This window comes from Tetrao urogallus (genome assembly GCF_951394365.1).
Source record: "Tetrao urogallus genome assembly, chromosome: 18".
Classification (NCBI taxonomy): domain Eukaryota; kingdom Metazoa; phylum Chordata; class Aves; order Galliformes; family Phasianidae; genus Tetrao; species Tetrao urogallus.
Genome location: NC_136831.1, coordinates 1076015 through 1101552, shown reverse-complemented (window position 1 = coordinate 1101552; position 25538 = coordinate 1076015). Strand labels below are relative to the sequence as shown.

General features: G+C 41.8%; 1 protein-coding gene across 1 annotated transcript in view; it reads left to right on the top strand.

Annotated features, from left to right (window-relative positions):
* Nucleotides 1-25538, top strand: part of CA10 (carbonic anhydrase 10) — a gene marked incomplete at both ends in the record, with an annotated part of 152653 nt that overhangs the window by 94907 nt on the left and 32208 nt on the right. The window contains one exon of the mRNA XM_079544433.1: nt 24631-24816. Within this exon, the coding sequence (XP_079400559.1) occupies nt 24631-24816 (186 nt within the window). The remainder of the gene's footprint in view (nt 1-24630; nt 24817-25538) is intronic.

The following is a 25538-nucleotide window of genomic DNA, read 5'->3' as shown; positions in this document are numbered from 1 at the left end:
AGCCTGCAGCCTGATTCTGCCCAGCACCAGCTCTGACTTGATGAAATTCCCAGGGCCAAAATAGCAGGCAGACACTGAGTATTCTTGTTGCATATGACTGCCAAGAACCATTCTGTAGTGCTTCTAGACCTGAGCAACCAGCTGCGCGACATGGATTCAAATGACCTGGAAAAAAAATTTGGCTTCTCTAAAATCAGTGGCAGAAGTCATTTACTTCAGTGGAGCCAGGATTCATTCCTGGCAGTTGCAAAGGCTCTGTTTGCACTGAAATGTTTTCCTGCTGTCGAGTCATGTTGGACAGAGGGGTGAAGTGGGTGCCTGTTTCTCATGGAATTATTTCTGTAGCAGTGCCAAGAGCTAGAGGATTCATCTCAAGCAAACCCCTTCTCCTTTCGATTTTCAAAGGACTTTGTTTTTACTTAGTGCCAAAAGAACTATATTTTTTTAAATCAGAAAATCTGAACTTGGATATCATTTTAAGAGCCAAAATAGGACATTAATAATAAGGGCTTCACAATTAGGAAATTCATAAAGTTGTAGGTATAGGCAAAGCAATAGGCAAGCCCTATGGAAAGGTTTTGCATCCAAATCTCAGAGAAGACAGCGTCAATTGAAACAAACTCTTGGTAACACAGATAGTACTTACTGATGGACTGATGGAGACAGCATTAGAATTCAGAAGCTCATTGTGTGAAGCTTCACGTGCTGGCCATTATCAGCTCTGCTGCTGCAGGCTGTGCTGCTGCTCAGCTCGGCTGTGCCGTGTGTTGCCATGCACTGACACGAGTGTCTCGGGTGCACAAGTGACATTCTGGTTGTTTCTAATCCTCCTCCAGCAAATCTGCAAGACAAAGATAAGCAGAGACCAAACATGAAAAGGCAGGTAGGTATATTTTGCAGCTACATGGAGAACATCTAAATTTGAAGAATAAGTTCCTGTTTTCTGAGTTAGTGGGAAGGCAAAGGTGCCTGTTGTCCCCCTGCTGCTCAGAAGCCGATGTTGCACCTGGCTCCCTCGACATTGAGAGCAACTGCAGCTCCAAGCAGACCACAGCAGAGATGTTCCAAAGCCACAAGAAGGAATCATGTTCCTAAGGACTCTCTGAAATAATGTGACATTGAACCCTTTTTTGACTGCTGGAAAAGCTGCTTTTACACAACAGAGTGGAACTGGCATGCAGACCTGGGAACTTTGGTGCAAGTCCCGTAGCACAAGAACATGTTGGTACCAGCGTGTTTTAGAAACACATTCTATATTCTGAAAAACATTTTACAGATGCTTCAGAGCTATCAGTGCAGCTAGATGATTCCTTACCTGCAGAATATAAAAACCTCTAATCACTGCGGCAGTTAAAGAGCGAATTGGGCTCAGGACGAATCTCAGCTGAACTGCATGGATTTCCCCTCCCACAGTGCCCAAGGCAGCCTGACTTTGCGTGTCCATATAAATCACACCCTTGAGCAGTCCCTGACATCTTCTCAGCAGAGCCTGGTCTGGTGCCTGCTGTAGGTTTAAGATACAGCCTGGGTCAGCCTAGATCTGGTAGTAACCCAAACACGAGATACCTAAAGGCATCAGAACTGGTATTTCCTGATGAGATTTCCTGCAGTGCTGTAGTCCTTGTGCCCCAACATTTTGTGACTGAAACTGCCCTTAACTATTAAAAGCATTTTATCTGCTTACCTCATAGCTAGTTTTTAATAAAGCTCGGGGGTAAGCCTGCCTCCCTGTGACTGGAAACTTTTGGGAACAATGAGAACCAAAGGGTGCAGGGCAGGGATCCAAATTGTGTATTTCCTACCACCTTCATGAATATTAGGCTGTTCTCCAGAACCAAACATTGAAATTCGTAGATCTAGAATACAAGTTTCCCCACCCCCCAAAAAAAAACAGAAATTGTTTTTAAAAGATTTCTTTTAACTTTATAGCGGGCCATTGATTGTGAATAGGCTAGTTTTCTGGGTTTGGGTTTAATCCTGCAAAAATGAAAATGAAATTTTCTCACTTGGTTTCCTATTTTGTAATTCAGGTGCGGATCCATATCTGCACGTAACATTTCCGAGAAGGACACTGATACGAATATCATTACTCCTAACAAATAGGATATTTATTGCTGGGTAGAGACACACAGACTGAGCAGACAGCAGATCATACCAAATCACCGGGGCTGACTTTACTTTTATTAGTGTATTAACCTCTGAGCTCTGTGTATCGCGTGTCATTCTAGCTGACAATAAAAAGGGAGAGCTTCAGCTTTTACCTTTCTTTAGTTGTACCTGTGGTGTATTTTACAAGAATGTATTTGCTACTGAATGCAGTAACGAATCTTCAAATTTATTAGCAATTTATGGCAGCAATCACTCTATGAGGAAAATAAATTCTCTCCAGAAAAATAAAGCGTAAGTTCAGAACATGTGAGCAAACTGTTTGATCGCAGTGCTTTAGTTGCCGTTGCAATAGTAATTATAATTAGAACAGCTCACTTTAGGGCTACATGAAAATTGTTTTTAAAGCCCTTAGAATTATGAAACTGGCGGAGCGTGCCCTGCACTGCGCTGGTCCCTCTGCCTTAACACACTGCCAGGGGTGGCACCTCGCAGCGGTCGCTTCTCTGGCCGTCATTTCCTGTACGCGTGGATGTTTGCATCAGAGTTGGAGACTGTCTGCAAAGCTGCTTGTTTGGAACTGAAATTTATTGTTCATTTAGCTCCTGAAAAATAATCTAATTTTTCAAGCCCATAGAAAATTGTGTGAATTATTCACCTTGGTTCATTATTATGAGATATTTTGTGGTGACACCACAGAAGTCATTATTTATAACGTATGGGATCATCTTTTACCAAATGTTTTCTCCTTTCTCTTCTTGTAAATGTCATGAAACTATGAAGTAAATCTTGAATCATCCAGTTGAAAGTGCCAAACAATGATAAATAGTCACATTATGTGCACAGGATTGCAACTGTAATGTTTTCCCCAACACTGCATATTAGCTTTTACTTCCCAGAAACAGACTTTTGATATGAATTTTTACTTAAGTGCTTCACTTTATCATAACGTTGAATATCTGCCCTGAAGTTTAGATGCAGATAGAGCAAAAACGAGAGCTAGAGAAATGGTAGCCTACTGTTCTGAACGGGACTGAACTAAAATTAAAACACTGAGTTAAGTGCAAAGGAAAACCTATTGCTTGCCAGAAGTAAGCCAGCTGGAGTGCTGTGTGTGAGAGAGGGAGGCAGTCTGTGTGTGTGTGTTTGTGGGACGTGGGGCTGATAAGCTGTGGGAGGGAGCTTAACTGCAGCACTCAGACTTTGGCAGATTAATTTAGCAGAGGAAAGGTGACTTTTAAAACACCAAACCCAACTTTTTTTATGGAGATAGGGCTACAGCTCGACAGGGTACTGTGACACTGAGTTGGAAAGCCCATTTTGTCTAGAGAGAAAATGCCCACCTGATGTATTATTAGATGTGAACAAACCACAGGAATGTTGTTAGAACTTGCTCAGACCTTCCTGTTTCATTTCGTCTGTAATCCTGGTTCAGGTAGAATCAGAAGCAACCTCCCTATTCTTTGCAGAAAATATTTTCCATGAAATATCTGCTTGTACACAAGCAAGTAACTGCATTTTGAAACTCATTTGAAATACCAAAATTCCAAATATGACCAACTGCTCTCTCACAGACTCTCTGTTGAAATCGCCTCCCTAGCTGAGGGCTGGAAAGCAGAATGAATGAATTGCTAAAAGACTGGTGAGGGAAGTTGGCAAGACAAGCAGGAAGGCAATGATGTGGCAGCAGCAGGAAGGATGTTCCTATCATTTCATAGCTTCCACATGTATTTGGTAAGGGTTTGAAAACAATCAGAACTACAATATGTATTTCACATGTTCAGATATGGCTCACACTGGGCTAGTGGCACAGAGTAGGTGAGTGGTTCCTGATCCATAAAGAGCCTAATTATGAAAGATTTCTGCCTCAAATTCTGGAAAGGATGCGCTAACTCAAATTTACCCTTTTTCACATAAGGCTCAATCAGCACATCTTTCTTCTAGCTTTAAAATCCCTGAGTGAAATCAATTGGGATTTTGTGTTTATTTTGAGACTGGGATTCCATTCTTTGAACTTTCTGTTTACAAGTGTCCTCAGACACAGAGGCAGTGTTCAGATCAATGTTGCTGCACCATTACTGAGAGCAGAATCGGGCGAGCAGTGTGCTCCTGCTGTACGTGCGTGAAATATTTTGGAAACAAAACCAACAGGGCGTAAATAAGAGCAGCATTTAGTTAATATTAGACAAAAGATTTTTGTTACAGTAAATGAGGAGGCGATGTCATGCTGATTTAAGTCTCGGAGGAGCACCATAATTGTAACATTACGTACTACATTGACAGGTTCATGTAAAATTCAGCACAGCCTGCCACCCCTTGGCAGCCATTCTCTGCAAGAGCGGAGGTGTCAGCCCCGTCAGCACGGCGGTGGTCGGTGTGAGACGTGCCTCAGAGCTCCTGGAATTTCTTCCCTACCAGGCTCAGAGTGGGTGCTGAGCATCTCTGTCAAGCAGGGGTGGCTGCTCGGGGTGGAAAGGCCTTCCCAGAGGTATTAGTGCTGGCAGATGTTTTCAGTGTTCCTTGGAAAATAGTGACAGTTTAACTGAGAAGAAAAGACAGCACAAGGAGCAGAAAAACGCCGTCCTGAAGGAGAGCTGTTACCCTGCAGATTGAGCTCCATCAGCACAGTGTTGGGAAGGTGGGGGTTCTAAGGTCAATGCTCTAGGGTCAGTGGATCAGAACCCCAAAGCATGGACTGGATCTAAACTATGCATCCCTACTTACTGATGAAACTTCAAAGTCTGAAGAGAGCATGCAGCAAAACAAGACATTTAAATGTTGTTTAGATTTTCTCCCTGGGCACAGAAGAAGCTTTCCTTATAAGCTATTTTGAAAATACCTGCCTCTTCCAGTTACCATCCAGAAATCAATAGGCAGGAAAGCAAACCACTGTTCTTTCTCTTACGTTTGTGCTATTATGGTTTCTGTGGAGTGAAATTACTTTACAGTTAATTAGATTTTTAAAAAATATAGGATAGCTTCTGTATAATTCCCTGGGGTGTTTCTGTACCTCCCCGGCTTTTTTAATACACTTCTGGAAGAAGAGGCATTGATTTGGAGGAGATTTAATAACCCATTGGTAACCATATAATCACCTGTAGCTGCCAAGCTAGCGTTGCCCAGACTTTCTAATAGCTGTAAGCAGCAGGTCAATATTTTCAGCACAAAGCCGAATGTGTTTTAACAGCCCAGTCTTATAAACATCATCTGGAGTTTTTAAAATGTGCATCTCATTTAGAGCTCTCGTTCAGCTCAGGAGTGCAAATCTGCTCCCTGTTCTTACTGAGGTTTCATTCCCATCACTCGTGCTATCAGAGCATGCAGAGCAGCTCCTTCAGGCTGGACCAGACCCCGGGTGCCCCAGAAGGAAGCGCAGCGCCCCTCTGCACTCCTGACCTGCACACATGTGCATTTCCATCCTTTCAACCAAACTGCTGAATTGAGCAGCCTCTATACACACATAGCAGCATGGCTCACAGAATCTATCACTTAATGTAAGCTTATCTTTCATTTCTTCAACTGCTTATGTACCTATATGTATCCGGACACAAGTGCATTCTGGGGTGACCCCAGGTTAGAAAATCAGGCAGGGATGTTCATGTATTCCACAAAAGATGATACGTATCTTTTCACAGCAAAATTTTTTCGTTTTCAAGAACTTTAATGCCATCTGACCACCTACGTGGCCTTTTACTGCAGTCTGCAGGATGTGATGTATTTAAGCATCCCATCCTTCCACCGTGTGGTGGAACCACCATCCTCAGCTGGCAGAAGTGGTGCACGAGAGGGCTGTGCTGCATAATGATCCTCACTGCCATTCCTACCTGACAGATCAGTGGCCCAGAGTAAACTGACGGCAGAACTGGATTCTATGATCACTCATGTATTTTAAACAATAAAACAACTTCAGCCTGGAACAAAGCAAGCATGGTGTGTGCTTCACAGTCAGCACACGTGCACATCCACCAGCACTCCTTCCTCTGCCCACCTGCGTGTAACACTGTTGTGCAATCACACGCACGTACTCGGAGCCTTCTGTTATGTTATTGCTCATTTTCTTGTGCACACAGCCCTAATTAACAGCTATCACTCAATTTGTTCTCGAGTTGAACATAATTAGCAATATGCTTAAGTAATGATTTTGTTTATGTGTAGTGACTGAAGCCAAACTTGTCAAACTATTGCTCCATTAATTTAATTCTTCCTCTTGATTTAGGGAAATTCAATTGCCCTGTTGCACACAGTAAACGTTTTCAGTTTTTGTCTCTTGCTTAGATGCTTCCAAAGGATTTTCTAGGAGGGATTTGACCTACATGCATCTCTGACTAATTTGCTCACCTATCTATTTTAGAAGATTTCCAATGTCAGTCCCCAATCAATATATATAATCTCCTAATTGGAGCTCAGAAATTGCTGTATCTCAAACAATATCAACATATTTGCAGTTGTAGAAATGTCAGTAATTAGATTTTAACTTCAGTTAAGTCAGTGCTGCACATAGGAACTACTTACAGCTTTATTCTAGTATTACTTCAGGCCATGATTTTATCAGACACTGGATATCACAAAACTCAGCTGAGTGAATGTGCATAACAAATGCACAGGAAGACTATCTGCCATCCCTATGTTTACAGAAAGTGCTACTCAGATCATTACTGAATTCTTCCCCCATGTTAGCTTGAGGGGAGTCTGTGTCTCCAGTACAGAGCACATCACCTCATTATTGCCTTACAGATGGAACAGTTACACAGTCTGGTTACTGAGCTCACTTGAGAGTTTAGAAACAGAGATAAATCTTCAATGTCCCTGAGAAGGCTATGCTGAATGACTGGTGCCACTCTCCTGCTCACAAAATCCTGGTTCTTTGACTGTTTTTAGCTGCATTTCTCTATTCAGCTGCCTGGAACAAGGCAAGGCAGGGATGCTGTTAGGATGTATCTTACGACTTGAAAGGATAGTCCAGTAGCACTGTCTCCGCTGATGTAGAAAGCTGTCTTGTGAATATTGCTGGCATTTAAGTCCCTAGCAGTTCAAAATATACCCACAGTAACAGGAAGAATAGGCAAGCCTTGGGGAATGAGAACACAAACGTTCAGCCGTAGAGAGCAGCCTGTTTCTAACTGCCAGCTTTTGAAAGCTCTGTGTTTGTTTGTGGGGAATCTTCAGCCATCTACACTCTGATGCTCTGGGAGAACCATAATTGCCAGCAGGACCCACCAGGCAGGTGGCAGGGCCGGGCTGTCACCTTCCCCAGCAGCCACCCGGGGGGAGGCTCAGGGTATTCACCTGTGTCCTCTGTAGAGCCCTACAAGGAGCACGTGCCTGGACCTTTGCTGATGTGCACTTACCCACAGAGTGGATGACAAGGTGTCACTGCTAACTGCTGTGTGTGCCTTTTGTTACTGGGAGGACCTGATGTTATTTCACCAGTAATCCGTCTTTCTATCAAAACCAAGTCAGATCTTAAGCTTTGCTTGGCACCAGAAAAATTACAGGAAGTTGGGGCAGAATGGTGCCTCTCTCTCCAGAACAAATAGGCTGATTTCAGCTCATCTCACTCCAGGTTTGAATCCAAACCTGTTTGTCCCTTTTTTGTTTCAAGATGATAATCAGCTTGCTGTGAATTGTTCATTGCACAGACCTGCAAAACTCCCCATTGGCTGATAATCATCAGAATTTCCGTGCTGCCAGGAGAGTGTTGTTTCATGAAAAAAAAAAAAAAACCAAAAAACAAACCACAAGGAATTGAGAATCCTAAAGAAAATCCAAGTATGGGGACATGGTGAAGCATTCTACTTCAAATAAAAGGCCAGAAATGCGGACCACATCACCAGGTGACCTCAGTAGTTTTTACCAAATGCATTTCTTTAAATCAACGTCTTGTGCATACATGTGCAACATAGGGAGAGAAGCCACCTGCCCAGTACAAGTAGATGTGCCCACAGTTTTACAGCCATATTAGTTAGGGTAACTGCAAAACTTACCTAGATGTGATTTAGGATCTCATAACCCTGATTTATGTGCTCTCTGCCATAAATGATCACTGACAGAATATTCAGAGCAGAAAACCTAGAGAACTACGCATAAAGAATGGCTGCTTATCTTTAGAAAGCATCTTTCCCTGTGCATATCAAAGACTTCCTCTTTTCAAAGATCACTTGAACATTCTCATCGATAAACTCCAGATCTGATTCCCCTCTCACAACAGTGTAATCAGAAGTAGAGATACCAAAGCCATTGGATTTATACTTCAGCAAATGCAAGATGGGAGAAGAACCACTCCATTTCCCACTTGCATGGACAAAAAGAATGCCAGGCTCCATGTAAATAACTGGCAAGAGCTTCCTGGAGCCTGTTGCAGTTGATAGAAGTTCTTTGACAAACACATTTCAATGAAGCCTTTTTAAGATGTGTTATATTTCATGGGATGCTTATATGGTAATTCTTAGAAACTGGTTTACTGCATAAAATATAAGATATGTTGATGCACTCGTATGTATGTGAGAACAGGAGGTTGGGTTTGCCACATGTGGAGAAAATGTACAATTTTGGGTTCCCAAATGGCATCTTTACGTAACTGCTAGAAGATTTAGAGCTGAATTGCTGTGATGAAAAAAAAGAGAGAGAGTGAGAAACATCAAACTGATGGTAAATAAATATTTGCACACTCATACACACATATGATACACATTAATTACTAATTAAATACCACAGGACAAGGAACAGCAGCTGCTAGCTGTATTTTGCATAGTGAATAAGTTTGTGAGAATTTAAATGTAATATGAAAAACAGATTTGAATCTCTTCTAGTATTTTGCAGGTACTGTTAAATATTCCCTGAAGTTATCCATTCCCATGTATTTTTAGTACTAAGCAGATGTTTTTCTTTTTAAAAGTGTTTGGGTTCTGTGTAATGACAGGTTTTTCTCTAAACAGGATTTTGCTTCAGAAACAATACAGATTTGCTGGTTACCAATCCAGCACATCGCAGAGATTACAAATACTATATATTGAGGTCTTACAAAGATAGCACGGTTTGACAGCAGTTTCAAAACCTATCTCTTGCATATGAGCGTCAGTATGAATCCACGGCTGTGTAAATCTCAGCAAGTACAATCTTTAATAAGCAACTTTCTGGTTTGATTTTGCCATGGCCAATTAGCTGCCAGCAGGACCGTATTGGCTCTGGCTCTGGGCCACCCGTGTCAGCAGCAGCTCGGAGGTGTCTGTCTGAGCTCCATCACACAGCATGGACATGCCCACCATTGATCTAATTTTGTTCCACTCAAATGCTGCTGTTTCAATGGAAGCAGAGGAAGCACAGTGCTGCTGCTCGTGGAAAGCCAGCCTGAAGGCTTCAGTGCACCGCTTCAGAGCCGGACGTTTGTGCAGTGAGCTGAGCAGGGGGAAGAGAAGGAAAGCCTCGTGGGGTCTGAGCAGCGTGTCGGTGTGGATGAAAAGCAGATGTGTCCTGCTTTATCCCCAACAATGTGACAGAGAAGTAAGAATAGAAGAAATTTCAGCTCTGCTAAGCAGCCCTTGGCAATATGGAAATGTGGTAACCTGCAGCCGAAAATGGAAAGTTAAACAACCCTTGAGATGTGCGCAAGAGATGGCAAGCTGCTCCCGAGGGTCTGCCCAGGAAAAGGGAACGAATAAAGACTGCAGAACTGAGTGTGACGGCAGCGTGGAAGTGTTCGTTCCTTAAAGTTTGTAAGAAGAAATGGATGCTTTGATTTTGCCTCAGCTCGAGCTGGAACCTGTTGCATCCTGTAATAGTAGCTAATAGTTATTATCAGGTGCCATTAAGTTGGCTCTTTTAGTTTGATACATTGATGTCATGAGTTTTAGGGGGCTTTGTATGTTTGTGCCAGAACACACCTAAGCCTCCTGCTTGTCCAAGTCAGCTCTTCCTGCTCATTTCTAGAGTTTTCATTTGAAATGAAACTCATTTTTCTCAAAAAATTGTTTACAGTTCCTTTATCACTACTTGCTTTCATAAGTGCTGTCAGCGTCTATGATTCTCTCTGTACTTCAGAACCTGCTCATATTTGGGTATTCATAAACGTGTTAAAATACATTTGATTTTTCCCTGAAAGAAGCCTGAGGGCCCTGTTTATAGGATATCTCATAGTCATGCTGTGCTAATTCCATTTATGTGCACGTTCAGCTGCAGCTTTCAAACAAAATAATGATCACTCTGCCTCAGCAGGGTGAAGATTGTATTTTTCAGTATAATCAAGTTCCAGAAAATAGAAACACTCCATGTCATGAGCGAGAAACTGTCTGCATAGTAAGTACCATAATTAATTTAAAAATGATTAATATTAACTAAAATTAATGTTAATCAGAACAACTGATTCACTGCTGCATAATCTGAATGTACACATGGAGCACGCTCAGATCAAAACTTGCTAAGGACATACCACAGAGTTTAAACAAAACTTCTTAAGATGAGGTACTTTTCATGCTAACACCTCACTCGCATGGTGTGGCCACACTGAAGGATGCTGAACAGTCCCACAGCTGTGCTCACGAAACAGAGCCTAGCAACACTTTTGCTTGACTTTGAAAAATCGCAGGGCCTCAATTGCTCAGAAAGCTCCTTGTGCCTCACCACCACTTTGTTAGTCAGCTCAGGGTTCTGGCTGCTTCCCTCCCCATCAGTTGAGCCATTTCGGAGCTTTACTGCTCTGAAAGGTGCTTGCCAGCTCTCTGCTGCAGTCCTGCAGCGATGCAACACCCAGCAGGCTGCTTGCTGGCAGCAGTGCAAGACCTGAACATCTGTGTCCCTCTGAGCTCGGAGTCTGCAGCTCTCCCACTGATCCCTGCCATCAGTCGGAAAGCGTGGAAGTGGAAAATAAGCCCCAAGCTCGTCCTAAAGCACGGCCATAATCCGCCCCAGTGTTTGTGGTTCAAACAATCACTAACAACAGCATCATCAGCAGAGACGCTGAAGATAGGCTGGTAACAGATCAGAAGGATATTGGGAAACATGAAGAAGCTCCTTAATTAATTTCTAATCCTTTTTCAGCCTTAATCTTCTTTTTCATAGTAAGATCTGGCATTACACATTTTCTGCACACATGCTTTCTAGATGATGTAGATTAAGCCTGAGGTCTCTGATTTGCTAGAAGCAGCATGTCAGTAGGTTAGCTCTTACTGCAGCCACGTATTGCAATACTGTGGGATTATTCTGTCTGGGGTGATATAGCTGGCTGAAATATTAATTAACAGTATGTGGAGTTCATCCAGTCACCCAAGGTTTTAAGCTATGCTTCCTTCTGTGCTTCTCAAAGTTTTGTTCAGTCTTTTTGGTGTAACTGGTGCTGCTTTCCTCGTACATTAATTTCAGAATAAGACTTGCATAAGGAAAAGTAGTGGTGGGGGCATAAAGGTTTCTGAATGCTTCATGGCCAGGGTAGGGGGCACAGTTCTGTTTTGAGTACATACTGCCTCTCCAAATACAATCAGTGGGCTATTTCATATCAGTTCATAGTACAGTATCTTCTAATTTATGATGTAAATACAGAAAATAAATAGATAGGACTCACTGATGTAAGAAATATAAGTGCAAGACAGGAACTCAGCAGTGCATGCTGAATGGCAGAGCTCTGTACTCCTGACAAGACAAAATATCAAATTTCTCTGCTAGACTTTTCTATGCCTTCCTTCACACATATCCTATAGCAGAATCTGAAGCCACCCGGTTTGGGATGTTTGAAATGTTTATGTTAGAAAATTCTATCCCTATAAAATACTGTAGCAAAATAGCTTCAAAATCCCACAGAATAATCACAATGGGCTTTTTCTCAGTTCTTTCTATAGAACCTTGTAGGCATCCCTACAGCTAAATAGGAATTTTCCACAAGGACAGGTTGTTGGGTATTTTTTAATGAGGAGTTACTGAAACTTACAACTAATTCTTTAGACAGTTATCACCCGATCTTGCTTCTGCTGATTTCAATAGGAGAATCTCAGGGTATAGATACAAAAGGATAAGTTCATCCTATTAAACTCAGAAGCAAGGCTAGGTTAGTGCTGACAGTGAATATTTGGTTGCTCCTGTGTTGTATGCTCTTACAGCACTACTAGAATCAGCTGAGCAGCCTTGGTCAGGAGAAAAATGTGAGCCTGGATGATGCCCCACTGCGTGGCAATGAAAGGCTGGGCATTTCCTGAACATCATCAGTTAGACAGAAAGAAAACCTACAGGACTTGTCAGGATTTAGGTACCCTTCAGGAAGCAAACCGTACTCAGAAATTCTTCTGCAAACATCACAAAGAGACACACAGAACGAATAATAGTTCTACTCAGAAGAACAGAAAAACCTAGGGACCTTTCTGCACGTGTTTAACCTTTCTCAGGGGTACATAGGAACAGGTATCACAGGAAAAGCAGGCTTACAGTTATAACTGAGAGCTACCCAAATATGTGGGAGAGTAAAAGGGACAGCAAGCTAACCAAATCATTGAACAACAAAGGGAAGAAAATCACAGATGAAAACGTTAGGATTAGCATTTTCCTGATAGCCTGAGGGGCATCTTTAGGAGTTTCCTAGGATGTGAAGAGCAGCCCCTTCTATTGAAATGTTATCATTTCTAGATTTCTATTTACTCGGGGCTTCTGAGAATCGGGTCGCGTCTGCTCAAGAGCCTGAATGTGGAAGAAGCTGACCTAGATCACTACTTCTCAGCCTTTCAGCATACATGAGCCACTGGTTCATGTGTGTGCAGTCCCTCAGCAGGCAGCAGCTCGTGGCTGTGAGCAGTCGGACATGGGGGGCTCTGATGTGCTCCATCTGTGCGAGCGTCAGACCAGAGCTTGAGGAACGCTGACCTGAGGCTGGAATTTTGCTGCTAGAAGTTGTTGGTTTCATTTTGTTTTGCTTTCACTTGACAGAATACGAGGGATGAGAGGCATGGATTTGAGAGTACCAAGCCTTTTTTAATATACAAATGAAAAAAAAAAAAAAAAAAAAGCAAGCAATAGCATTTAAACCAGGAACCCAAAATCCCATAAAGGTGATTTGGCCATAATGTCTTCGTTCAGATTTTTACTCAGTACTCATTACTGCACTGCCACTTGCCAGCTCGTATGTACCACAATTTGTTCAGCAATCACTTTGTGGCTCAAAAGAAAGCTTTCGTAAAATACCAAGCACTGTACAGTGAATACACAACCCTGGCAGGACGTGCAAATAGGTGCCTGTGTGTTTTGATAACTGTGGATATGCTTTTAGTCTAAGAACAGCTTTGAATGCGCACAAAATTATGGTTTGCTACAGCAGCTACAGTCTCTTTTGAGGTGGAGGTTAAAATACCAAAAACATTTCCTTATTTCAAACTGCAACATTTTAGGATGTTTGTCCCTACATTTATCTCATTCAAGTTTATTGCACGGAAGGATTTTGTATTGCTTCCAACTTATGTATTTTCTGTAGTACCAGTGGTGCCACCATCAGAGCAATTTTCCGCCCCTTTACCAAAGAGAACTACTGCCGGTCAGGTGAGTAACTTTTTCACTAAGCAGACTGAGCAGTGTCTAAAGGCACCATGATTTCCTTGGCATGCGCAAAGCTCTCATACGTTCAGAGAAAAGAAAGATCAATTCCAGCAGTAGATGAAATACTCTTCTTCAATTACAAGTGGCCTTTTGAATGCTATGCGCTGACCCACTGGGTTTCACCTTTTCTCTCTGTGATTAACCACAGCGCTATCTTAGAAGTTTGGTGTTACCCTGTGCCTTCAGCAACACGACCCAGGCTGGGGATAGGAATGGCACAATGAAATCATTGCTCTGGCACTGAGCTGTAGGACTGCTGCACGCCTGCTGCTGTTGGGCTGTCAGTGAGGCGGCCCGGGGGCAGAACTTCATTTGGTGACTTAAGGTGTGCTTGGGAGGATATGGCTTTTATTCCTGAGAAGAGGAAATGTACCACAGAAACTTCTAGGTAGACGTATCTGTCCATTTTTCATATGCAGCAGATTTGGTCCAACGTCCTTATTGCAAGTGAATGTCGACAATAAAAGAATAACGGATTGGAGTTCTAGCAAAAACTTCCCCTATAAATTCAGCCATTTGCCAAGTCAGTTGATGCCCTACTTTCCGGGCTGTCATAGCAGGCAATTCTGAACAGTCTCTGCTTATTAAAAATGGAGTACTAAAATCAATATAGCAATATCTTGTTGGAGAAAATTCAATTTATCAACAGGTTTGTCATTTTAAAGATGATTAAAGGAGTTGTTTATTAGGCATCATCTAGACTTTAGAAATAGTTGGTGTGAAAATAATAAGACATAAGCCACAATAGACTTACAAATCTCCCAATTGCACCAGGGAGTGGATATTTTTCTGTTAGCGCAGACCTGTAAGGATTTCCTGTCTTTATGTTAGACTCCATCGGTCACCAACTATATATTAAAAACAGGTGCTGCCCTCAGATTTCAGTAGCTCTGGGGCAGACCCGTTATTCAGAACCCAAGTGCATCTAAAATAGAAATACCAAAGTCCTCCGTTTCTCACTAATGGCGTGTAATAAACTCTTCTTATCTTCGCTTTGGAAAGTTCCAGTTCGATTTCTGCCTGCCTTCTCTCTAGTTAGTAAGAACATAAAAACATTTAAAACATTTCTGGTTACTATTTTTTGTTTTAAAGTGCATTGTTAGAACAGAAAAATAAGAGTCAAATTTATTTTTCTTTTATTTCTGTCTTTTACTGCAGTTCTATTTTTCTCAACATAAAAAAATACATTAATGTTTTTGAGGTGAATAAAATGAGTAGAGTAAAACAGACCTCTGGTAAACAGAAACAGTATTATTTGTGCCAGGGAAAGCGAAGTTATTTGCCTTCTTTAAAGAATTAGAAAAATCAGGACAAAGCAGCTCTCTTCTATTGCTCAAAAAAATGAAAGTGAAAAATGCTACTGGGCAGAATAGCTGATGATTTTTGCATGTCACAAAGGATTTGCCTTGACACGTAATGAATTTTATTGAGGTCAAATTTCAAGTTATCTAAATACTAGTTTACCTCCAGAGATGCAAGGAAATTATTTTGCAGTAAGCGTGCATTTTTCCCCGGCAGTGATTTGGGAAGCAACTTGTGAAATACACCGCTCTCAAAAACTTGTTACAGTTCCTCTAAAAAAAGCTGATCAAACTTCTATCCCTTTCATGGTTAAAAGCTGAGCTGTACAGATTCTCCTTTCCTTCTCCACTGTCTTGGAGTTGCAGGGAAGCATTACTGCGCTCCTCTGGCCGTGCCACCATCAGGCACTGCCATCTCCCTTCCCAGGTGTCATTTCTTGGGCCTTGCAGGAGCTCCATGGCTGCAGAGATGTAAGAGCTGTCACCCCTCCAGCTCAGCACCACCCGGCCCTGTGCTCAGCCCCATACTGGTCTAAGGCAGAGAACTGGAAAATGTGAAAGTGCCAGAACTGCTGGGTTGACGTAAGGACAGTTTAATGATAACGAAAGAGAAGGAAGGGAAAGCAGACAAACAAGTGAAGCACAGCACAATTGCTCGCTACCAGCCAAGCATGCCCAGCCACCAGCAGCAGCCCCCTGGCCCATGGCACTGATGTCAGTGCTCAGCACGATGCCATGTGGGATGGGGAATCTCTCCGGTCGCTCGGGGTCAGCTCTCCCAGCTCTGTCCCTCCCAGCTGCCTTGTCGCCAGAGCGGCGTGGGAAGCTGGCAGTCCTTGACATGAGCGCTGCTCAGCAACAACTCAAACACTGCGTTACCAACATTGTTCCCATCCTGAATCCAAAGCACTGCACCATACCAGCACCATGCTCCATCCAAGCCAAAACCAGGACGCTCAAGGGATTTCAAAAACCAGCAGTGGCCACTTCTTTATTTTAGAAGGTTTATGAAAATTTAATAGGCATAGAAACGCAGACCTTCCCGACAGCAAAAGAATTAGAGAAATGGTGTTTTCAGTCTCTTGTAAAATTGTATCATTAAACTTAATAATGGTATGTTTTGATTGCTGCATAAAACAGATGAACTTTGTGTGCACATCCTTCACCCTGCTCAGAAACCCATATGCGTCTCAGTCATTCAGACAGCAATCTAATGCTATGGATGCACAACAGCAGGAAGGTTTTGCCAACTCATTAATCTAAGCCTGTGTGTGAGGATGGGCATTTTTCTTTCTTTTTCTATCCACAGAAATTAGGAAAAAAAGAAAATATTTTATTTCTGTATATATACAGATATATGCTTATGACTAAACACGTATCTACATATGCACAGATGGATGGATGTGATTAGTGCATTAGAAGTAAAGTGGTGACTGTACTAATAACCTTCACTTCCCTACAGTGTTATTTACTTCTTAGACTGAAAAATACGTAGGCCACTCCAAATGTAATGCCTTCTATTTACTTCTATGGTAACTACAATAATAGAAAGAGCACAGTAACACTATTTTATAGAGCAAATTCTCAGCTGCAAAACATAATTTTTCAACGTAGCCATTCACTGTGTATTTATGCCAGAGACGAACAAGAACTGTATGCCACCTACAACCATCTAGATGACCATCCAGAAGGTGGCGTGTCTTTCATGCTGCTGTTGCCATTGCTGAAACACACCACCAAACCCTCACAGCACCCACATCCACTGCTTGGTCCCCACCAGATTTCAGCAAGTGTCAGTGAGTGTCAGTGGGTGTCAGTTTTTCTGCACGGAGGAATTCAGTGACATCCCTTTGCTCCATATGCACTTGCATGTCAGACGTCCCTCTGCTGCCATTGGAAAGCTGCTGGCATTCCAATCAAAGAACATTTTGAAGATCAGTGCATCTTAAGATCACTCATTACATAGCGACTCAATTAGAGCCTCAGAATCTCTAATTTGCTTTTTAAAGCCCTATATAAAATGAAAAGAGAAACTTTCATTTGTCTGAATTTCTCATCGGTTTGTAGGCTTCTGTACCTTTTGAAAATGCACTGAAACCTTCAGATTTAAGCAGGCAGCTCTGACATCCTTTCATCAGAGACAAAAATTATTCTTAACACAGATTTTAATGAGGATTCTTCAATCTAAAATCTTGTTACAGATCGCTAGATTAAATTAGGGTAACGGGTTCTCTAAGCCTCAGTTATTCTCTCAATTACTTATTGACTTAGCCTAATTCTAAACTAAGGTTAATGAACGAAAAAGAACATGCAAACATAATTTTCCCCTCTCCTTTCACATAATGCTTATAACTGTCAGGCCAAAAGATAAAACTTGTCTTCATTGGCTGTGGAAGCACAGGGCTGTGGGTCACAGAGCCTAGTCCTGCAGGCACACTACATGTCTAGATAGAAGTCCCAGGACATCTTTTCTGAGCTCTAGAGTGCAGTGCAGACACGTGGCACCTCGCAACAAACTCTAGCTCTGCTAATAAACCAAAGTCACTCCAGATTCTACCACAGTCAGGACCCATCTGGGACTGCAGCTGGAGCACTGTTGGGTATTTATACAAAGCAGCCATCTCAGGATGGAGTCTGTGACCTATTTCTGACCACTATAACTCAGAACTTGACACAATTCCTTCACCGTTTTACTAGGCTAAAATGAATCTGATTACTTTTGCCTTACCTGCTACATAACTGCATGCTATCTACATTGATACTGCACATTTTTGCTGTACACAAAAAAGTCTTCTAAGGCTACATTGCAATGTAACTTGCTTTTACACATTCCTCTTCCATGCTCCAGTTTCCCAGAAAAATTCAGGCTGTAGGTTTCAGGACTCTACACAGTTGATGGTAGACTTTGAGATCCAGTCTGCTTTCCTACAGCAAAACATCCTTAACGATTCCTTTTTTCACACCGAGCATCCATGTAATGGATCCCAACATGCAGGAAGCTCTCAGTATCAAGATGTTTTCTGTACTTAAAATCCTTGCTGGTCCCTGAAGGCTTTCAGCCAGTGCTGATGGAAGCTGTCCAGTCACAGAAGTCAGTTTTTCTGCTTGCTTATTTCAATAACTCAGTTTTAATTCAGAAATCTAGTGAAAGCTCTGGGATCTAATTCATCTGCGACACATGGTTTGAATGAATTTGGAATATTTTAGATGAAGGAGAGCAGTAAACATAAACACATGCATGCAGCAATTATTAAGCTAGTCACCATAAATTTTGCTGCATCTGCTTTAGAGTTCACAGATACTAACAGAGAAAAATCAGTGCATTAATGTAGCAGTGGAAATGTAATAAAGTGCCTTATTATCCCTAGAAGGCAGCAAGTGGCAATAGGCTCTGTGGGTACTACCTGTGGCCTAGGAGCAGTCCCACTCCTTCCTATCCATGGCCTGTAATTATCTCAGGCTAACCGTGACCCTACGGGTCCCCCATTAAAATTATATTTTTATTACAGAACAGTGTATACATTATTGAAGCACGTTATTTTGATCACTGAGAAATTGACATATAGTGCTCATTAACCAGTAAGCCTGAATATTTAATTTATGAAGTTGGTTCACGATTTCTCAGATCAGTCACTTAAGGGACGTAAACAGGAGAATTGCAGCCCAGTGAACAGGAGGGACTCGTACTGACAGTGGGGCCTTAAAAATGCGTGTCATGGCATATTTGAGACAGTAAGCAGGTAAATGCATTAAATAGACTCATTAACATCATTTCCTTTTCAAAACTTATCAAGACAAAAAGTTATTTTAATCGTTGCCCTTCTCTCTTACATTTTCCCATCTGTGTCTTCCATCAGATGTTGGTGATGGGGAGGTCTGCTGTTCCTCAAAGCTCAGCAATTATGTCCCATAATGTGCTGCTCCTTCACTTCTGTCCCACTGCTCAAACCACACTTTCTGAACCTAACGACACGGAATAAGGCTGTGTCACAAACCAAACCCAACTGACAAATTATTTTCGTTTTAGTTTTCTGCCTGGCTGTGGAAATCCCCGTGGCAGAGGTGATGGCCATGTGGGATGGGTCAACAGTGCTCTCTGCTGGCAGCAGGGAAAGGCTGCAAGAAACAGCTGCAATCTAAATTACACAGCATGAAGTATTTCGAATACATATCTATGGCGAGATGTTTTTATGCAAATCTATAGAAGATGATGATTTAAAAGGTCAAGAAGCAAGTTGTTTACTGCAAACATAATTTTGCAGATGTTGCTATGCTCACAGTGTTTTGATGGTTTCCTTACACAAGGCTGCATAAGTAGAGTTTAAAGAGAAGGCAAGGGAAAAGTATTATGAAGAATAAATATTCAAACGTACAAAGGCTTCCCAAGTGTGTTTGAGTGCTCCATAAGAGGGAAAAAAAGAAAGAAAGAAAGAAAAAAAGCCAACCTGTTTAAAAAGTCTGTTTTGTACCAGAGAGATACAAGGGACGTCCCACAGCACAGTCATTGCAAATCAATGAGAACAATATTTGGTATTGCTGAACAGGGTCTGGTCAAGATACTATGAACAACAACAACAAAATCACTAAAAGAAAGGACTTTGCTTGGAGTACTCAGAAAAACATTACTTGGTTGCTACTGTACTTAAAAGCTCAGGCTCATGTGACCTGAGCCGCAGCACGAGGCGTTGTATGGGAATGGGACAACCCTGCGTAAGTCTGAAGAAAACCAAACACTCTGGTGTTAATGCTTACACATCCTGGTCAGCCTGAAGACAGTTGCATATTTGTTTTTGCTTTAGTGAAGCTCTTTGAGACCCTTAGATGACAGATGCTACTTCAATCTTAGTATTGGTGCTTTCATGTTTCCATGGATGGGCAGAAAACTGATGGCTGCTGCCCATAGAATCTGGTCTGCAGTCACTGGGACATCTACTGCTCTTGCTGTGTTGATAGGGAATGGCAGAAAGCAGAGGCAGTGACAAAACAAGTGCTGTTAACAGCTCAGGTGCTGTTAGTGGGGCAGAGAGCCCACTGCCCCTGGAGCCTGCAGAGCTGCAAGAACATAAGACTTCAAGGGGAGGATCTGGGAGCCATGCGGTGGATGACAGAAGTGTGGCTATTGGAGGATGTAAAACCAAGGCATTACAACATCTTCAAAACACCCTTCAATTCTTAGTGATTTGCTTCCCTACGCAGTGCTAGGCTTTCTTTGGACTGTATCTATTTTCATCCCAAAGAAAGAAACAGCTAAAACCCCAGATAAGATCCAAGGACACCACAGCAGGCAGCCATACACAATTGATTTTCCTGCTTCCTTACATTCGGTGCTGCTCTGCTGACAGGTACTGATACGAGTGAAAAAATATTTTTGGAACTGATCTTCAGGCCACTGTTACCTGAATAAATCCAAAATGCTGAGAGACTGTTTCACCATTTGTGAAGGCCCTTGGGAAGCAGAGAGCTGCTGGAAAGCTGTGACAATGAGCCAGCATGGGATGAAGGGCACGGAGTCCAGCTCAGCTCCCTCACCTTTCTTCTTGCAATCCCTGCTTGTGTTACTGGCACAGCTTTACCCCAAAACACGCTTCATTTTCTGAGGCTTGTCCTGCACAGCCTTTTGAAGGCAGTTTTATCATAGACTATAATGTAGTGATGTAGAACATGAAAGTTCTGAAAAATATTTAGTTCAGGACTGGTTTCAGAAGAAAAGAGTAAGTGAGCAAGACACGGGGTTAACAAGGACATGATGAAATGCTTCCATAACTGCAGGGTTAAAGAGCAACATCAGGAAAAGTTATTTCCGCTACTTTTTTTTCTCATGGTCATAAAAATCTATGATGTTTCAAGATAAACATGGCCAAAGAATTCACAGTTGTTAGTTATGCACTTCTGCTGATCTTGTATTCTACTACCAAGCAGCAGAACTTGGACTTGATTGTAGGGCCAGCAAGTTCCACCCAGATACACGGGCACCCAGATCTCACTTAGAAATGCAGCAGTGCATAAATTAGTGTGCCTGTGTGGCTGCCTTGCATCAAGATAAAGAGAGAATAATGCTGCTGGGGAATTATGTGCACAAAGCTCTGTGAAGCAAGAATTAAAATGAATGAGATTAAATGGAAAATAACACATCAGGAATATGTTAATAATTTAATTAAAGTCTACCAAAGTTGAAATATTCCACAATTAAGGTTGAAGCCCATCAACATTCTCTGTTCTACTCGGGGATTTTGCCATAGGTAAAACTACCAGTTCAGAAACATTTCTCAGTGTTTGAGGAAAACTGGGTCAACTGAGTGCGGTGGCATCGCTAACTCTGAAAATGTTGGATGTAGCTGTTTTCCCAGGCAGATTTTTAAGGATGCTTTAATAAATTTCTTTAGCACAGCCTTTATTGTAGCACGTCAGATAAATGTGAACATTGGTTGTTTTCAAAAACACAAGAGGGGCAATTAGCGCTTTTTTTCCTCAGCCTGGTTCGCTGTTTTCATCTTTACCTAACCTTGTTTAAATAAAACTGTGTATGCATTTAAGTCAAAGGGAAGCACAGAACAAAAATGTTACTTAGTAATAGAGCACCAGGAGGCCATGACTGCAAAGGACATGGCACCAAAGGGAAATTTGACACTTTAAGGTGACAGTTACACAACTCTTAGCTGAGCTTGGCGTTGCCCTTTCTACATCCCCCCTTTGAAACACTCCCTGTGACTCTTCTTCCACTCCACAGACCACGCTGTGCTCAGCACTAGTAGATGCTGCTGCCCAGACCGGGCAGAGCCAAGTCCTTCCCCCGGGAGCCCTCCTACCACCTGTTCTGCAGCAGGGCACACAGCAGACAGATGACACCCCTACAAAACCCCGCTCAACTTCACTGTCCACAAAACCAAGCGACTTCCATGCTCTAAAGTGATGCTGCACCATCGCTTTAAAGGCTCAGTAACATAAAATACAGAAAGTCCCTCTCTGGTCAGAAACTTCACATAATGAACAGGATCAGAATCTCCTTTTTCTCCAGTCGCAGTGAGAAGTGTACATGGAGAAAACACAACAGGAAGTTTTCTGCTGGCAACAATGCCAACAATGCCAGACAGACTTCTCCTATTTCCTGCACACTGCTTTCCTACTGAGTGTAACGCATTTCCAGACTGAGCTCACAAGCAGGAGGTGACTGCACTGTGCCCTGTAACTGAAAGTGGTTGTACTTGAAAAGCACGCTTTTAAAGGTCATGAGATGTTCAGTTTGTATATAAAGCAGACAATCCCGCACTGCAACAATTTCAGACAGCAGTCCAGTGAAACTTGCCACGATCAGCCGCAGCCTTATTGTACAAACATGGCAAGTCAGAAGGTCTCCAGAAATTAAAGATAAAATAAAGTTCTTTAGCATTTTCATCTTTCATTCATATGTAATCTGAGTAAATGGCAAACGTCAGACACTTTTGCTCTTGTAGTGATCAAATGCCCTTAATAGAAATGCCACTAAAAGCCTCGATGGTACAGAAGCAATGGCACAGAGACATCAGGGGCCATTTGCCTGGGATCTGGGTTGCAGTATGTGACTCTTCCCACATGCACACACTCAGAACAGGAGAACCAGTGCCCCAGCTGAGCCTAAAAATGCTGAAAAAAAGACACGGCTGTGCATTTTTTATATTGAACATCTTGAATTTTGTCCTTCCTGGTGATGAGCTCGTGTGCCTGTGCGGGAGGTTCTTGTGGTTTCACTTAGGTGTTCAGCTCTCCCTGCAGGTGGGAAATGAGGCATGTCGGATACTTCAGCTCATTACTGGTATTTTTTACCTGCGGTAACGTAGGGAAATCCTGTTTCAAAATGGACAATGCGATCTCATTACAAGCTCTGCGTCTTTATGAAAGGGAAAATGAGAAAGACAAATGTTACTCCTGCTCTTGAATTTGTCTCTTATCACTTCCCCTCTCTGCTCTACAGAGAGTTATTTCATTCATATTAGAGGTTATTTGGGTCACTTTTACCTAAAGAGAGAAAATAATGGGAACCTAATTTGAGATTGGTGGCAATTTAAGTAAGAAAATGGATTCGGAATATTCTGCACTGTTGCTAAATTTAACGGGGTGCTCAGTGAAGCGTGAGCTTTCAGATGTGAATAGGAGGCTTTCAACCATTTCCCCCTATTTGTTTTTCAACTGCATTTCTTAGCATTGTTAGCAATTTCATCTCAGCCATTCGCAGTGTACTGAAACTGCATTCAATAACCTGACCTTTCACTCGTTAAGCTAAACTTGGTATTTAATTATTAGGTACGCAAAGTCAAGCAGAAAACTAAGGAGCAGTTACAAATGAAATCATGGTGTTTTACTGGAGATGAATGGGAATATTTGTGTTTACTGCTTTTCTAAAACCATTTGAAACTGTTTATTTTGAATTGGAATAAACAAAACAGAAACAGCATATATCAAAGTTTAAAATAACCACGGCACTCAAAACCTGTTTTGTCTCATTCGTGCGGCTGCATCGCACTCTGCGCTGTAATTTTTTTACAACATACTGTGCAACAAAACAGGTCATTTAAATTCTGTAATTACTATTACAGATAAAACGACACTGCAGCAATGTTAATTACTATAGCACTGATGTATAGGATATAATACATAATAGGCATGTCTTTAATTTTAAATTGAAGTGCAACAAAGCATATTATTGCTATCCTTCCTCTTCTTAACATAAATGAATGCCATTCAAGTGTAGCATTTGCATCCACGCAGAGCATTCTAAAATCAATCACTCTTCTACTTTAACTCAAGCTGCCGTATTGCACTTTTCGATGACGTGTAAGTTAAGGAGCCTCCTGCTGTAGGAACTTCTCCTGTGACAGGGGTAAATGTGGCTGAATTATATTCTGTCGAAAAAAAAGATTTCTACAATTGTTTTCTTTCTCATTACAGAAACCGTAAATCAGTTTTCAATGAAGTGTACCATTCAGTCTTTTTAAAAATGAAGCTGAATCTCAAAGATCATTACAGCTACTTGAGGTGTAGGAGGAACTGGAGATACTCACCAAACCATAATTCATTTTGTACCACTGTGGCCAAAACTTCTGGCAACTGTAGAATACCCAGAACAAAGAGCCTTGCAGCAGAGGACAGCGAATGGCTTGACCTGCAGCATCAGAATGAGCAAGGCTCCCTGCTTCGTGAATAATTATCTCCCTGCTTTTGCAGCACCTTTACTTTTAGATAACTGTTATGAATATTGAAAGAAGAAAAAAATGAATTAAATTTCAGATTTGTTCAAGTGCGCTTAAATAATTTAAGCCAGCAGAAATGTCCCCATTTTCAGTGGACAAATTTAGTAATGAAATCACTACTCAGATTTTGGATGAGAAATATTCTAGAAGCCTACTTATTCAGAAGTATAATAGTCTCACTCATTGTGCTAACTGTGCGCCCCTGGATAGAACAGCTCCATTTGGATTTACAGAAATATTTTAATGTACAGTTAAAATTCACACACCTGGAGCATGTCCTCAGGTCACGTGTTTCATCACACAGTAATAATGAGATTCAGTGCCAAATTTAAATGAAGACGTGTAGGATGCAAACACCTGCATTGTGTGTAATTGGTCTCAAGGAATTACAAATGATATTGAAAGGAACACTTTCCATCCCCTATTCTGTTTAGGTCAGCGGGACAATGTACAACACAGGGAGACACGTTTCTCTACGATTAGACAAAGAGCACTTGGTGAACATCTCCGGAGGGCCGATGACATACAGCCACCGCCTGGAGGAAATCCGGTTACACTTCGGAAGTGAGGACAGCCAGGGATCAGAGCACCTTCTCAACGGACAGGCGTTCTCTGGGGAGGTACGTCAACATATTCCAGTGACAAATGAAGCAGCATGGAATGCTACACTTTTCATTTCCACCTGAAGGTATTTGCAACAAAAAAATTGTTTCCCTTAATCCAGGGTGGAATTCAGCTTTTGTGTTACTTTTTATTTCCGGCCCATGCATGGCTACATGTGTGAGTCGTATTTAAAAAGAAACTGTTTAACTGCACTCGTGGACACCTTGTACTCACAAATGCACTGCTTACAAAGCAACCAAGTAGCCTTGTGGATCCTTTAACTGCCAGCGTCTCTCCTCCACTTAACAAATAAGGCAATGCTTCAGAATAACCATAGGGGTTATTTTTTAAGATATTCTGTAAGTGTCCTATTACCTTTATTTTGGAAGATCAAAACGAATAATTTTTTCATAATGAAGAACTTTGTTGGGGAAGAGTGAATTACCATCTGTAATATCTATCACAGATTCTGGTGATCAGACAATTAATGAGTGTTATTTTCTTTGGTGTTGTGCAGCAGCGGTTATTTAAAAGGAATAGAAAAGTTAGAAATTAATCGCTCATAGACTATAACAAAAAGTAAACATGTAGAGCATTTTTGTGCTATGCTTGGTGCTAGTACTTACCTAGGCTCTGGGACTTCAAAAATAGAAGTTTCGAAGCACAGCAATAAGTGCAGCTGGCATTGGATTGGAAGACCTTAACCTTCTAATCTAGAGACTAAACATGACAGTTTATC